Source organism: Ricinus communis, chromosome 2, assembly GCF_019578655.1.
Source record: "Ricinus communis isolate WT05 ecotype wild-type chromosome 2, ASM1957865v1, whole genome shotgun sequence".
Lineage (NCBI taxonomy): Eukaryota > Viridiplantae > Streptophyta > Magnoliopsida > Malpighiales > Euphorbiaceae > Ricinus > Ricinus communis.
Genome location: NC_063257.1, coordinates 11,319,105 through 11,336,467, shown reverse-complemented (window position 1 = coordinate 11,336,467; position 17,363 = coordinate 11,319,105). Strand labels below are relative to the sequence as shown.

Here is a 17,363-nt window from a genome sequence, read left to right as displayed (position 1 = left end):
TGGTATAAGAAATCTAAGTTGCATCATTAGCTTGAGTGACTTAGGGAAAAAAGGCAAATTACCATCTCATTGTTAGATTTGGACTTAAGGAAAATAAGGGGATTACTAAGTATAAGCTAGACTAAATGCTATTTTATCATATAGTTCATATTAATCATTCTAGTTGCATATTTATTTTCTGGTTATTTTATTTCTTTTATAAACTTTAATATCATTGTCAAAACATTAGCTCAGAGTGTATATTTATTTTTAGTATTTTGTGTGCTAATTGGTCTTTATAATATATGTTCTACAATTGTGAGATCGACCTCGTGGTAAACTTGCCCAAACTATCATTCAGTTCGTACATTTGCGAGTACTAATTTAGACACATCAAGTTTTTGGTATCGTTACCGGGAAATTGTGTCAATATTATATTTGATTAATTGTTGAGTAGTGTTTCTTGTGTTTTTGTATGTTGCATGTTATTTATTTCTGGTTTATTTTTAAATTATGTTTTTAAGTTTTTAAATCCAAAATTTTTCCTTTGATTTTGTATGCCTAGCAGGAAAACGAGATCAGGTGATTCATTAACTCAAAATCCCTACAACTTGAGATCAACTATCAAAAAGGCAGAAGGAGACCAAGAGATAGAGAATGAATTTGTACCTTCAAGAGAAGAAGAATTTAAAGAAAAGCTAGAACAAGGGTTTGAATGAGAAGTTAAGATAATGGTTAATAACCAAAGAGAAGTTGCAGCTCAAAGGCAAATGACTATGAAGGACTATGCTCGTCCTATAATTGGGTAACACTACTTCATGTATAGTTTTAAGTGATGCATCTAGGAATTATGAACTAAAGAACATCTATTTTAATATGCTTCCGTTATTTTATGGTATATCCAATGAGGATGCAGTGACATTCATTATAGAGTTCTATGCTATAGTTCATACATTTCTATTACCTCGACTTAATGAAGACCAATTAAAGATGAGATGTTTTCCTTACTCATTAAAAGACAAAGCAAAGGCTTGGTTAATGACCTTGCCTCCTAATTCTTTTGGGAACTTGGGATAAAGTTTATAAAAAATTTATGAGTAAATTTTACTCACGTCAAAAGACCAGAAAATTAAGGGCTGAAATTTTTAACTTTTATCAAAATGATACTGAATCCTTTCATGAAGTATGGGATCGATTCAAATCACTTTTACAACAATACCCACACCACAGATACCCACTTCTTGTGACCAACCAATCATTCTATAGTGGTCTAACACAATAATATTAATGTATGGTTGATAATGCAGCTGGGGTGCTATGTTAGAAAGAACTGTTGATTAGATTTATGCCATCTTTGAGGTGTTATGAGCCAATTGACGATAAAAGAGTGTGAGAACAAAAAGAGTAGTAGTGAATGAAATTGTGTCTAATAATAAGATAGCTATGTAAATAGCCGAATTAACTAAACAAGTTAGGATTCTTGCTTCAACTGAGAATGTAAAAAGCAATAAGGTATGTGGTATATGTGGTGTTTATGGTCATGGTACTAACGCTTGTTTGTCTTATGAGACTTGTGCAGGAGATGATTATGAACATGTTAATTTTATAGAATCTTATCAGCTTAGGCAACCTAGAAATAACTCATACTCCAACACTTATAATCCAGGATGGAGGAATCATCCAAATCTCTCCTGGAGAAATAACGACCATAACCAACCACAAATACTGAGAAACTAAAACTAGTCCTAGTATTAGAATCAAGAGCCTCAATACCCAAGGAATCAAAAGCCTTCATTCTCTATCAAGGACAAGCCCTTCAAAGAAAGCCAAGTTTGAAGGAAAACTCGAATTTTTTATGACGGCTACTCATGATAGAATGGAAAGGAATGAGAAGAAAACTAATTCCATAGAAGCTTCAATGAAGTGATTGGAAATTCAAATTGGGCAAATTGATGAAGCAGTACAAGAAAATAAGAAAGAAAAATTGTCAAGTCAACCTGAGCAAGCTAAAAAGCAATCACTGTTCTTAACGATGGTGAGTTATTTTATAATAATATTGAAAATTAATTGAGAAAGATTCTTCTTACTCATGTACATCAAAAGAAGATGGACTAGTTAATGTAGAAATAACTGAAGGAGGCTTACAAAAAGAAGGAAGAGTATAGCTAAATCTTAGGCAAAAAGAGAAAGACAATGAAGCATTTTTAGAACCTAAGTTTCATAAGGCATCTGAGCCTTATAAGCCTCCTATTCCGTTCCCAAACAGATTGAAAGAAAGCAAACATGATAAGCAATTTTCTGAAATTTTTGATATGCTTTCTAAGGTTAATATTAATTTGTCCTTGTTGGATGTGATTAGGAATATGCCAGCTTATGCTAAATTCTTTAAGGAACTTAATTCCAATAAGAGGAGATATGGGAACAATAAACAAGTTACGGCATCTGAAATAGCAAGTGCAGTTCTCCAACAACAATTACCTTCTAAGATGAAAGACCCTGTGAGCTTTACCATTGATATTACAATAGGAGACAAAAAAGTTGTAAAACCATGTTGGATTTGGGAGCAAGTATCAATTTGATGCCATATTCAATATATGCACAACTTAGCTTATGAGAATTGAAGCCAACTACCAAGTCTCTGCAACTGGCTGATAGGTCAATTAAGTATCCAAGAGATATAGTGGAAGATTTGCTGATTCAGGTAGGAAAACCGATAATCCCTACTGACTTTGTGGTTCTTGACATGGAAGGTACATCAGCAAGGGATAAGAAACAAACAATACTCCTTGGTAGACTTTTCATAGCAACTACTAAGACAGTTATTGACGTGCACAATGGAAAGCTGACTATGACAGTTTTGGTAGAGATTGTAGAATTTAAAGTGTTTAATTCTTTAACTATATTTCCTAGCACTTCAATTGATGAGTTCATATGTTGATTGTATAGATTATTTTATTTATAAAACATATTTACAGGATAAGGATGATAAGTTAGCATGAAGAAAATTTAAAGGAAGAAGTCTTAGACTTACATAATAGTTAGATGAAGCTATTCCAGTGTTACCTGATGAAAATACTATTGAACCTTTAGATTCACTTATTGGAATCAAATCCAAAACTACTAATGAACCACCTAAAGTTAAGCTTAAGGAGTTGCCTAACATACTCAAATATGTCTTCTTATAAGAAAGGAGTACGTACCCAATGATCATAGCCTCTGATACGTACCCAGTGATCATAGCCTCTGATCTTTCTCTTACAGAGGTAGAGATAATTATTAGAGAACTAAAAAGGCTTAAAAAACTATTAAGTGAGGAATTTCTGATATTAAGGAGATTAGTCCAACAATGTGTATGCATAAAATTATTTTAGAAGACAATTCTAAAGCGGTTAGAGATACACAACAATGATTTAATCCTAACATGAAAGAAGTTGTAAGAAAAGAAGTTCAGAAGTTATTGGATGAGGATATTATATACCCTATAGCTGATAATAGTTGGGTAAGCCATATTCATATAGTGCCTAAAAAGTCAGACACAATAGTTGTTAAGAATGAAAAGGAGGAATTAGTCCCCATAAGAATGACAACAGGATGAAGGATGTGTATTGATTATAAAAAGTTAAACGCTGCAACAAAGAATGATCACTTTCCTCTTCCTTTTATTGATCAAATATTAGAGCGTTTAGCAGGATATAAATTCTATTATTTTCTTGATGGATTTTTAAGATATTATCAGGTACCCATTGCTTTTGAAGATCAAGAAAAGACAACTTTCACATGTCCCTTTGGAACTTTTGCATTTAGGATGATGCATTTTGGGCTTTGCAACGCTCCAGCAACATTCTAAAGATATATGCTTTCTATTTTCTCTGACATGTTGAAGACTGAATCGAGGTATTTATGGATGATTTTTCAGTTTTTAGTTCTTCATTTGATGCATGTTTAAGAAATCTGACTCGTATTCTCGAGGTCTAATTCACTCTTCCACTGCTGTAAACGAGCCAAAACAACAAGCATGGTACCAGTAATTAAGAAATCGAGCCATGAAAAAGATTCAACAAGAGTTTATTTTTTAGCCATCTAACTAATGATTTAAGATAAATATTAAATTTTAATGGAGCTCTTTTATTTTTCAAACCATAAATTATATATTAAAGAAAATAAATAAATAAGATAAAAAGTAATTTTGTAATTTTACTGAAAACTAATGGCAATATAACTAAAAACTAGACAAAAAAACCTAGCATAATATGAAAAAAAGAGAGATTTTAAAAATTGAGGTCTTGATTAAAGTAATATTGTAGACTTCAAGATAAAAATAGTATTAGGGATAAATTAGATTGGAGGTACCAAATTATGTATTTTGTAACAAAAATTTATTAAATTTTTAATATAATTAAATGATCACTAAATTTTAATTTTAATAACACCGATAAATTTTTTCGACAAGTGCGAGGATTACATGAGCAGTCACCAAACTTTACACTTTGTAACAAAAAATATTAAAATTCTGATTTTAAAAGATACATGACCGGTGCTTTTCTTGTAACAAATTAAAGGTTTAATATATTTTTGTTACAAAATATAAAATTTAGCGACTATCCATATAAATTTACTATCTAAGTGTGATGAAAAATTTTACTAGTGTTATTAAAATTAAAGTTTAGCAACTATTTAATTATAAATCAAATATTTACTATCTTTTTATTATAAAATGTAAAATGTAATAATCGTAAATGTAATTTACTGATAATATTACCTAAAAATTTATTTATATACCAAATGAAAGCAACTGCAACCTAAAATCGATAATATTGTTTATACATCAGTTATGGTAAAAACATCACATTTAACATCATCCCTTTGCAAGGTTGGTTTCAGTAGATTTCTTAATTAATCACAATTTTTTTACAAACCAAGACTTTGTTAAAGCAGAATTTGGGCAAGGTACCCAGTACAAAAACTGACCAACCATATCAACAAAAAATGGAAAATGAATCGCTACAAGAACAAAAATAATATAACACATAAAACGCACGCGATAAAGTCACTCTCTTGTAACAGTTGCCTTTGCCAAGTTGTCTGCATATTTTCAATACTTATAAATTAGTCTAATATGTTTAATTTGGAAGCATGCATGTGATTATGCCGGGTACAAATTTGCAGGCAAACGTGGCTTTGCGAGTGCAACTAATGGTTTGGCAAGTTCCAAACTATTCTTAGACTCTGAAAGATCAATGCTTGTCTCATTAGGGGGCACGCTCCAGCTAAACCCTTGAAGAAGCCTAGCAAATAACATAACAGTCATTGCAGTTCCCAACATGATGCCTGGACAACCTCTTCGTCCTGTACTAAATGAAAGCAAGTTCAAATCAGGCTGCGTCAGCATCACTTGACATCCATTTTTCTTGAAATGACGCTCTGGTTTGAACATGTGTGGTTCATCCCAAATCCGGGGATTCCGGCCGAGGCCGACTCGGCTAAGCAAGACATGGCTACTTTTTGGAATAAAATAGTTAGCAACAGTTGTATCTGCTAGGGAGACATGAGGAAGATTGAAGAAGCCAAGAGGGTGGAGGCGAAACGCTTCTTTAGCACATGCTTTTATGTAATTGAGCTGTGGAAAATCTGACTCTTGGACTAGTCTCTCCCTTCCAACAACTCTATCCAATTCTTCTACTGCGTTCTCAAGAAGTTTCGGTTTGTTTATCATCTCTGCAAGTGCCCATTCTATAGCATTTGATGGATTATCCACTGCTGCCAGCATTATATCCTGCAAAAATTGATAGGTGATATGTAGCTTTGTTGAATCAGTTGGTGGGAACTATAGTAATTAAATTGGAAGATGCAATAAATTTGAATCTTAACCAACATATTTAATGTATGCCGAACTGAAAATGACGAACTAAGCTTCTTGCAAGAAAAGAACATGCAAATGGAAGTTTCCTTAATTCCATTTCATCATTCAGGCAGAAAAATGTTATATTTGGGATATGTTGTATATATTGGACAACTTTTATGGGAGAGAAGAAAAAAATTATTGAAGAGAGGGATATACATTATAGATATATATTTCTATAATTAAAATACACTTTATCTTTTAACAAGAGATAGCTTTCCACCCCTACCACACTACTAATATTATAAGTTATTTATAATAGCACTTATATGAATTTTCCCTTACAAATTTAATTAGTGATATTCATGACACTTAATAATCTAACCTTTCATATACTTAGAGCTTTAGCATAACCATAACTCTCTTTAACAACTAATCACTCTTAAAACAATAATAGCAAATATTGAAGTTTACATTTTCAATAGTATGCATGTGAGATAGAGTGAGAGAGACAGAGCTTACAGTAATCTGAGCTTTAATCTCTTCCATTGACAGCAAAGAGTTGCCATTGGCATCTTCTAAATTTATGAAAACGTCAAGCAAGTCATCCACTTCCTTCTTAGTGCCATCCCTCCATTGTTCGACCCTCGCTTCAATTATGGGATCTTGATATTTTTTTATGATCCCAATAGCATCCTTCATGACCTTCTCATGACCATCCAAGTCGAGCCCTCTCAAGCATGGCATATAATCAGACAAACAAAATGCATAGGTATGAGCAAGGGCTGTTAAAATCGCATCAACATGCTCTTTTTCCTCGACACCAGGCCCTCCGTCCTTCATTCCCTCCCCGAAGAACCTTTTGTTAAACACCATCTTCCTTATTACATTTCCACAATAGTGCCGTCCAGTGATTCTCACGTCAACTGATCCACCTTCCTCGGCAGTCTTGCATTGGTTATACACATAACGAACAAGGTGATCAGCTTCTTCAAGTCTTTTTCCGTAAAACCACTTATATTTTTCCGCAGAAAGAACTTGCGTTACCAGCACTCTCTTCATTTTCTTCCATTGTTCTCCTAAGGGCACAAGAGTTGTTGTCAAATAACCACTTGTAGTGAGATCGGTGGACATGGTTAACGGCCTGCTTGCAAAGACAGCATCCTGTACTTTCAAGAATTCACGGCTAATCTCAGGAGAAGTGACAGGAATCACATGAACGTTTCCAAGACGGATACAAGCAATTTCAGTGTTCATTTCTTTCATGAGCTTGTGTATCCATCGAAAGGTCGGCTTATTTGCTAGCATCGTTGGCAGGCATCCGACAAGAGGCCAAGGTTTTGGGCCAGGAGGTAGTGGGAGTTGCTTGGCGTTTTGGCTTTCTAGCTTTTGGAATTTGGTCAAGTAAATTAAGGCCAACGCCAAGAGAAGAACTAGGGAACAGGAGCTCAACAATGTTCTGAGAAAGCCAATGCCAATTCCGGAAAAAATCTGGAGTGCCATGAAGAGAAGCTAGCCCAGTGCAAGATATTACAGAGGTAGCGTTCTGCATGGCCACAAAACTGTCCATCGACATGCTGCTTCTATTTAATAGAACTGGAAAGCCTGCATACTTTGCAGGATGCTGTTTCTAGCAAACTCTCAGCTCTTTTATCTCATTTGCTTTTTTCTTTTCCTTCTTTTTTTGTTTACACAATGTAATAATTAACTCTATAACCTCTCCCATTTATAGGGCTGAATCCAAAATCTACGATGTAATTCAATATAGCAATGCAATAGAACGATTTGTTACATCTGAATAATAGAACGATCCGTATTTATACTGTATCTTAATAACTCTACTGTACATACCATATATTGAGCTTTTATTTATACATTTATCCAAATCATATATTAACTATATATTAAATCTTCTTCTATTCATTTATACAAACCATTTACACATTATGGAATTCAAGTTTAGTTTGGCCACACAACATATATTATTATTATTTAAGGTATCATTTTTATTTCCTTTTGATTTCATAACTAACCTCATTTATGCATTCATGTATATACATGTCTGAAAGAATATTTCATAACTATTATTGTAATCTGATCGCGTTTGACAAGCAATTATAAAACAATTAAAATTAAGTTAAAACGAGCTAAAGACATGGAAAAATAACTGATGAGATGGGATACAAGGGCTGTGCAGTGGCAACTTTAAGTCTCGAAATTGTTTACCTAAATTTAGTGCATGTTATCGCCTATATACTAAAATGATAATATTTATTAATTTTAAATAATAAAGTATGTGTCAGATCATCTACCAAAGTGTAAACCACTCATACATGTATGCCATTCTTCTATTATACTATACAGTTTACGGGCGATAGAATTTGGTGTTGTTATACAGTACAGTTCTATAAAAAAGATAAAAAAATTAAATAGTTCAACGTAGTTTGAACAGAGCCGTTACATGCTGATGTCACCCAACCATTTAATCTGGCTCCTTCGTCCACCACTAGACCTGTTCATGGGCCGGGCCTAGACGGGCTCGGGTCGGGCCTGACCAGGCCTGACTTGATTTTGGACAAGCTCGAGCCCGCCCAGGCCCGAGAATTTTTTGATATCTCTAAGCCCAAGCTCGAGCCTGAAATTTTTTGAGGAGCCCAACCCGGCCCGACCAATTATTAAATATGTCCCAAATTGTAGTTATATTTAGATTTAGGATTTTGTTTTGATTAATATATTATTAATAACAATAAAACTGTAAATAGAAGTAATAAATAGCTAAGTGGTATTGGCATTTAATTATAAGCTGAAGGTCACAGGTTCAAATGCTAAATATGACATTTTTTTTTACTAACTAAACTAGACGCCAGGGCGGGCTTATACTAAAAAATTGTTGTCCACGCCCGGCTTAAAGAGTGCGTGTCTGAGCGAGCTGGGCGGGTACCCAGGCCCATGAACAGGTCTATCCACCACCAACAACCACTGTCCACCTTCATTGTTGCTAGGGCTAAGTTTGCCAGCAACTCTTCTACTCCCAACTAATGTCCTGGCCTCCCTCTCTCTCTCTCTCTCTCTCTCTCTCTCCTAACCTTCCTTCCTCCCCCTACCCGTTTCCATTTTATTCTTCTCCCTTTTCGTTTTTTACTCACCCCTAGTTATTTACCCTTAAACCCCTAACTTGTATTTATCCTTTCAATTAAGCCACTAATTTGTTATATTTGGGCTAAATTAGTTACAATTATTAAAATATTTTGATCTTGTGTGACACTTTTACATCTAAATCCCATATTTAAATCAAACTTTTATTTTAACCACATTTTATATAAATAAATATTAGTTTAATCCAAGTACTTAGTTAATTTACTCGATCAAATTCATTAAAATCTAAATACTCAAATAATTACTATTGTTATAGTACTGTAAACACTAAATTAAATCCTTTATTAAGTCCCATAGTCTTATATTATTTATTTAAATAATACACCTTACCTAAATCAAATAAATAAATTCCACAAATATCTCGTTATTATTAATACTAAAGATAAACAATTAAATAGCACTTTAATTTTAGGTTACTGATGGGTTGATATTATGTATATATAATTAACGCTTTTAGTGATTTATTGATATGTTTCATATACATAATATGTACTTATTACCTCACTTTATTTTTATTGTCTAATTTCATGTCACAATAGCCAAAGAGAGAAAATGTGAGCCAAGAATGTATAAATAGGTTTTAATTGGATTGCAGCTGTAAAAGGCTCGGAATAAAGACACGTGGACTACTAAAATTGCAGGCCTAGCCGAGTTTATCAAGACCCATGAAAGAAAAATTAATTAGTTGATGTAATTAACATAAGTTATCTTTTTTAAGTTGTTTATTTTGTTTAGGGTAGTTAAGAGATAACTATAGCGGTATTATACTTAGAGAAGGACTCTAAAAAAGGAATTTCTACAAGAAGTAGAGCAATTAAACAAGGAGAGCATTGTTCTATTATTCTTCTCTTTGCAAATTCCTTATAGTTCGCCTTCTACAATATTTAGTTAGTCTTGATCAGATAAGTTTTTCAGGACGTGAGAGTGAGGGTCAATCTTTTTCATCCCTTGAAGAATTTTTGAATTTTAAGAGAGCTTTAATTTTTGTTTTATATTTCTTATGTCTTTCTATTTAATTACAATGATCCTTGGATTAAATATGTCAGGCTAAGTTCTATAAGTGTTTATTTTGGCTTTTACTTATATATGAACCTTATATATTATGAGTTCAATGAATGATTTCTTTACCTTCATACATGCATTAGTTTCATCTATTATTGTTGATTGATCATTATATCAATTTAATAGTAATATGTGTTATGAAAATCTTTAGGTTAAAAGTATTAGATACATTATCTTTACTTTAATCTATGTTGGTATAAGAAACCTAGATTATATTATTAGCTTGAGTGACTTAGTAAAAAGGCACATCACTATCTCTTTCGTTAGATTTGGACTTAAAAGAGAAATAAGAGGATTACTAAGTATAAGCTAGACTAAACGCTAATTTATTATATAGTTTACATTAAATATTTCATTTGCATTTTTATTTTGTAGTTTATTTAATTTCTTTCATAAACCTTCAAAAACTATTCTGAAAACATTGGCTTAGAGTGTTTAGATTTACTTTTAGGTATTTTTGTATATAGTTGGTCTTTATAATATATGCTCTACAGTTTCTTGTGAGATTGACCTCGTGGTAAACTTGCTCGTACTATCATTTAGTTCGTGCACTTGCAAGTACTAAGCTTGAGACATCAAGTGTTTGGCACCATTGCCGGAAAATTGTGTCAATATTATATTGATTAATTATCGAGTTTTATTTCTTGTGTTTTTGTGTGTTGCATGTTTATGTGTTTTTGTTTTGTCTTAAAATTTTGCTTTTAAGTTTTTAAAATTTGAAATTTTTTCTTTGGTTTGTATTCCTAGCACAAAAACAAGATTAGGTGATTCATCAACTCAAAATTCCTACAACTTGAGATAAACTGTTGAAAAGGCAGAAAGAGACCAAGAAGTTGAGAGTGAATTTGTACCTCCAAGAGAAAAATAATTTGAAGAAACTTTAGAACAAAGATTCGAAGAAGAGGTTGAAATAATGGCTAATGACCAAAGAGAAGTTGCAACTCAAAGGCAAATGGCTATGAAAGATTATGCTCGTCCCATAATTGGTAACACTATTTCATGCATAGTTCTAGGTGATGCATCTAGGAATTATAAACTTAAAAACATTCATTTTAATATGCTTTCTTTATTCTATAGTATGCCAAGTGAAGATGCATTAATATTTTTTTGGAGATTTTATGCTATAGTTTATACATTCCCATTATCTCAACTAAATGAAAACCAACTAAGAATGATATGTTTTTCTTAAATTATAATATTTAGTTGAATATAATATAATATTATAATATTATATTATATTAACATATTGAATTATATTAAAATAAAAATATTCAATTATATTATAATTATAAAATATTCAATTATAAAATTATTATTTTCCTAGAATTATTTAATATTTAATGTAGAATTATTTAATATATGATATAATTCTAATTTTAATTATTTAATTATTTAATATATCCTATTATCTTCACTAAATAAAGACCAACTAAGGATGAGATGTTTTCCTTATTCATTAAAAGAGAAAGTAAAGGTTTAGTTAATGACCTTGGTGAATTTATCTGTACTATCATTCAGTTCATACACTTACGAATACTAAATTTGAGATATCACTCACTTTATTTAAAATAATAAATTATATACCCATTACTTGAATATATCATATGCGTATTACTTGATTAATATGAGATTATTATTATTATTATTTATATGTACTAAATTATTTTTTATTTTTAAGTATTAAATTGTATAAAATATCTAGATATTAAGTTGTAGAAAACTCGAGATGTCAAATACCATATGAGTTGCATTTATAAATTTAATATGATGATATAGATGTTTCAATATAAATAACTATTAAGTTTGAGTTTTCCTCCCTGTTTGTCATGAAAAACTGTCCACTTGCAATGGGAGAAATAATATTATGTGATTCTTAAGGATTTAAGGCTTAGTTATCAAGAATCAAGAGGTCAATCATTCACCCCAATTTAAGCGCACGTTGTTATTTCGAAGAAAGAAAAATTGTACGATTTTGTGCAAGAATTTACAACCAAGTATTTAAGATCCATTGAGATAATAGTCTGCCCCACCGAGCAATATTGAGATAACAGTACACACTAAGCTATATGCATATTCAATATTATCCGGAAGACAATATATTTTATTTGACACCTTATATTTAAGGTGTAATATTTTAGATCACATAAATAAATATATGCATATTTACCCAGCTAGAGAAGATTATATTTATATATAAAAAACTAAAAATACTATTCTTTATTTCCAATTTTTATAGAGAATAATTAAATTAAAATCATTTTTAAATAAATAACTTTTACAAGAAACACTTTAAAAGATTATAATTATATAAACAATAGAGTAAAGAAAATATAATGTTAATTATATAAATAATAGAGTAAAGAAAATATAATGTTAATTATATAAATAATAGAGTAAAGAAAATACAATGTTATAATTTTATCCACTCTCCCAGTATGTAAGATTTTTAACTGAATCCTCAATCGAACTATAATTTTACACAACCTGCTAACTTTAAACAGTTATTTAAATATTTAACTCTATAATTCACGTACAAATATAATTTAAAAATAATTTTAGTATATTTTGCTAACAATCCATATCTAACCTCTAATATCTATATATAATATCTCATTTTTGACAATCATTAATTTTTATAATTAACATAATAAATTATCTTAATAACTAATCCACCTTATCCAGTGATTACACTTCAATTCATTTAATTAATAGGAGTCTTAAAAATATTAATAATAATATCACATTATCATATATCATTAATTATCAACAAATAATTATATATAATTAAATACCTCAGTTCCTTACTATAAGTTTTATAATTCATATACCACATTCTAAACTAATTATCATAATTTAATAGTAAAATTCATAATGTAGTTAATATTCATTTTCCTTATGTTCTTCATCCGCCCAATTATAGATTTTAATCCATTTAATTTATAAAAAATGTAAAAAATAATTCAATATAAGTACTAACTAATGTATCTTCAAAAATGTTACAATCTTTAATAAGTAATTATCTATTTATTCTACTAAAATTTATATTAACTATGTAAATAATTATCTATATTAGCGGACTCGGCATCGGTCGTTGTAGCCTGATCGATTATTTGATGAATCTAGTAGACTTGTAATGATACATAGATCACGAATCTAATGTGATCTTTCATTCAAGTTACCGATCAACTCTGAAATAGTTAAACAATTTTGGCTATCAATTTTTTAAGGGAATCATATCACTATAAAATCAGTGTTGATAGAAAATTTATAAGGAGAAGAATTTATTATTCTCTAATTACCCAATGCACGTCAGAATTAGAAGAAATTTGTTACAAATCAAACTAGCTTTGTTTTCTCTCTCTACTGCGTCTCACATCTCCAGTCAAAGTAAAGGCCGCCATGGTCATCACTTGAAAGCCCATGACAAGATTAGTTCAAGGCCACTAGTTCCAATCACTGGCTTACTAAAGGAAGGAGATCCGCTAGTTGAGATTTTTAATGTTCTAAACTTACTCCACAATCGCTAAGTGGTAACAAGTCATTCATTGACTGTGGGCATCATATGGAGGAGTAAGTTTAGTACACTTCCAATTGGTAGATTTCCATCCTTTAGTAGGGCCAACGACTGGAACTAGTGGCATTGAACTCATTTTGTCATGGGCTTTCAAGTGATGACCATGGCAGCCTTTACTTTGACTGGAGATGACGAGACACAGTAGAGAAAGAAAATGAAGCTAGTTTGAACTTTAACTGATGTCATCCAATTCTGATGTACTTTAGGAAAACAAAGAACAATAAAATTCTTCTCCTTATAAACTTTCTACACAAGTTTTATAGTGATTGGACGCCTTAAAAAATTGATGGCCAAAACTATTTGACTATTTCGGAGTTGATCGATAACTTGAATGAACGATCACGCATTTGATTTGTGATCTATGTATCATTACAAGTCTATTAGTATCATCAGATAATCAATCGAATTCCGACCAATGCCGTGTCTACTAACATATGGTATATGAATTATAAAACTTATAACAAGGAATTAAAGTATTTAATTAAATATAATTATTAGTTAATAATTGAATATATGATAATATGATATTATTATTAATATTGTTAAAACTCCTATTAATTAAATGAGTTAAAGACTAATAAGTGGATAAGGTGGTACACCAAGTAGCAAACTAGGCTCTAATACTATCATGACAAAAGAAAGTGTAGCGGATAAGGTGGTACACCAAGTAGCAAACTAGGCTCTAATACTATCATGACAAAAGAAAGTGTAGTGGACTGGGCTATAGACTACCTTGTTGCATTTCGCACAGGAAATGACTAGGGTACACCATGTAGGCAATTTATACCCTGCATCCTGGTCCACCTTGTATTGTGTACCGGAGGCAGGGAAATATGAAAGCGTATCATATTAACTCAATGATAGCATTAAGAATAACCAATCTCATAATCAATTCCTTCTAAATTAGATTGTGCACCTAATTTTTACTCATCACCAACACTTTCTTTTGCAAATACATGCTGTAAAAGTGAATCACTCACATCAATATGACAGAGAGAATGTACATCATTAGAATATTTTATTGCATCAAAAATATTAAAATTAACAATCTCTCCATCAAACTCTATGGAGAGAGTACCCTCATCTACGTCAATCTTTGTCTTAGCTGTTTTCATGAATGGTCGTCCTAACAAAGTCGAAGCTGATTGTGATGAGAAATTACTATCCATTTCCAAAATGTAAAATTCAACAGGAAATATGAGCTCATTAACATGCACTAAAACATCTTCAATAACTCTAGGTGGATGAATATAAGAATGATCAGCTAATTAAATCACTACATCAGTCTTTTGCAAGTCATTTAGTTTCAACTCTTGATAAACAGAAAATGATATGACACTAATGGAAGCTCTTAAATCTAACATGGCGTGCTCTATTTTCTTATTATCAATAACACAAGGTAATGAAAATATACGTGGATCCTTGCATTATTTTGGCATATTCTTTTACAAGATAGCCGACACATTTTTACTTACCACCACTTTCTCCTTTTCCTTCATCCTCCTTTTGTTTGTGCACAATTCCTTTAAGAACTTTGTATATTTAGGAATTTTCTAAACAACATCTAATAATGGGACATTTATTTTCACCTTCCTAAATGTATCCAAGATCTCCTTTTCTTGCTCATCTTCTTTTGGCTAATCTGCTAGGAAAAGGAGGTAATGGAGTGTGAGATGAAAGAGATAGAGGAAGATCGAATTTTACCCCATTTGATGTTTTAAAGGAAGCTTCTTCTTCCTTTTCCTCACTCAGTTCACTTTCTTTAAGTGGAATCAACCATGAAGGAATCTCCTTTCCGCTTCTTAGTGCAATTGCACTAACATTCTCCTTTGGATTTATCTCTGGTTGTGAAGGCAGTTTTCAGAATTTTGAGCCTCCAATTTACTCATCGATATAGCCAATTGAGTAATTTGATTCTAAATTCTGAATGCCTGAGCTTGTTTCTTGTTGAAGTTGAAGAGTACTATTTGCAAGAGTTTTAATAATATCTTCCAAAGACATACCTGAATTTGAAGCTTGAGGTTTCTGGAAAACTTGAGGTGGTATAATGAAGTTATGGGAAGGATGATTTTATTGTCCTCCTTGGTTTCCATAGCTCAAATTCGGGTGGTCTTTTCATCCAGGATTATATTGATTGGAATAGGGATCATATTTCCTTTGAGGTTGACTAGTAAACCTGCCTAAAGCATTAGCCTCTTGCATGAACTGAGCAATTCCATAAACTTTTTCCATTTGCAATCGCCCTATAGAAATTTGATGAACCAAAGCAGTTAAATCAGAAATTTGATTTTCAAGATTTTTTAGTTCTTACCTCATTAACTCACATAATAGTTCTATCAACTCTTGTACCAAATTGCTAATAATTTTCAGCCATATTTGAAATCAATTGCTTGGCTTCTTCAGGTGTCTTGTCTACTAAAACTCCATCACTTGCTGCATCAATCATACTCCTATCCATTGGCAACAATCCTTTATAGAAGTAATGAATTAAGAGTTGATCGGAAATGTGGTGATGGGGGCAACTAGCACACAATTGCTTGAACCTCTCCCAATACTCATACAATGTCTCTCTAGTGAAATGTGTTATGCCATAAATTTCTTTTCTGATGTTGGCATCTCTTGTTGCAGGGAAAAACTTATCTAAGAATAATCTTTTCATCTCATTCCATGTTGTTATTCAACCGAATGGTAGATAAGAGAGCCAATCTTTTGCTTTATCCTTTAAAAAAAGGAAAAAACTCTAAGATTTATTTGTTCTTCGATCACACCATATGACTTCATTCTAGAGCATACAATATGGAATTCTTTCAAGTGGTTATGAGGATCTTCACCTCTACATCCACGAAAAGAAGGGAGTAAGTGAATTAAGCCATATTTTAGTTTAAAATCAACTTCAATCTTAGAAAATGTAATGCATAAAGGTTGTTGATTAAAATCCGGCGCGGCTAGCTCTTTGAGAGTTCTATTTGACATTTTTTCTGCAACTTCATAAAAAATAGATGTGTCACCAATAGCCAAATCTATCTCCAATTCCTCTATGAGATGACTTTTTCTTTGGCTAATCTCCTTTCTTAATCGACGCACTGTCTTCTCAATTTCAGAGTTATATTGCAAATCAATGGCCTGAGAAGAACGAGTCATAAACAAATAAATTAAACAATGAGAAACTAGAATAGCTTCCGAGCAACAGTGTCAAATTTTGAACGGGTTGTCGAAGCCCTCCAAAATAAATTACTAATTTTCTTAAACTAACTTGTAGAAATAGTGAAACTAGGTTGAATCCTAAGGGAATAAATGTGAATAGCTTCTCAAAGTTAAATAACAAAAGTATGGAATTTTGAATGATTGAACTAAAATTATAAATAAACAAGAAAATAATAGAAGTTGAATATTAAAGTAAATAAAAATTAATCTTACCAAACTTGCAATTCAAGAGTGCAATTCCATCCAATTATAATTCTAATCACAGGCTTAAATATCAATTTTTCTATTCAAGTACTTAGTCTACTTACTCAGAAAAGCCGCAACAAGTATAAATTCTCCTAATATAATTGACTCAAACCCAACATCCAAATCAAAACTTACCATTAGTTAACTGGGCATGACAGTGTTCCATATCAACTCAATGATAGCATTAAGAATAATGAGAATGACTAAATCAATATTAATTAATCGAGATAGTTGTAATTGTTTCTTTATTTCCCTAGAGACTATCATTCAAGGTGTGTAATTCGGAAAAACCGCAATCACACA

The 17,363-nt window shown here is 31.6% G+C and overlaps 1 protein-coding gene and 1 non-coding gene across 2 annotated transcripts; both read right to left on the bottom strand.

The window, feature by feature from the left end:
• Positions 1 to 1,105: 1,105 nt before the first annotated feature.
• On the bottom strand, positions 1,106 to 1,211 carry LOC112535536. The gene has a single exon (XR_003079647.1). It is a non-coding gene; the product is annotated as a small nucleolar RNA R71 (small nucleolar RNA).
• A 3,776-nt stretch (positions 1,212 to 4,987) lies between these two features.
• Positions 4,988 to 7,694, bottom strand: LOC8282449 (phenylalanine N-monooxygenase CYP79D16). The gene is made up of 2 exons (XM_015721937.2): positions 6,341 to 7,694; positions 4,988 to 5,752 (listed from the first exon to the last, which is right to left on the bottom strand). Exons 1-2 carry the CDS (start codon positions 7,319 to 7,321, stop codon positions 5,123 to 5,125), a joined length of 1,611 nt encoding a protein of 536 aa, XP_015577423.1. The 5' UTR covers positions 7,322 to 7,694; the 3' UTR covers positions 4,988 to 5,122.
• Positions 7,695 to 17,363: the final 9,669 nt, after the last annotated feature.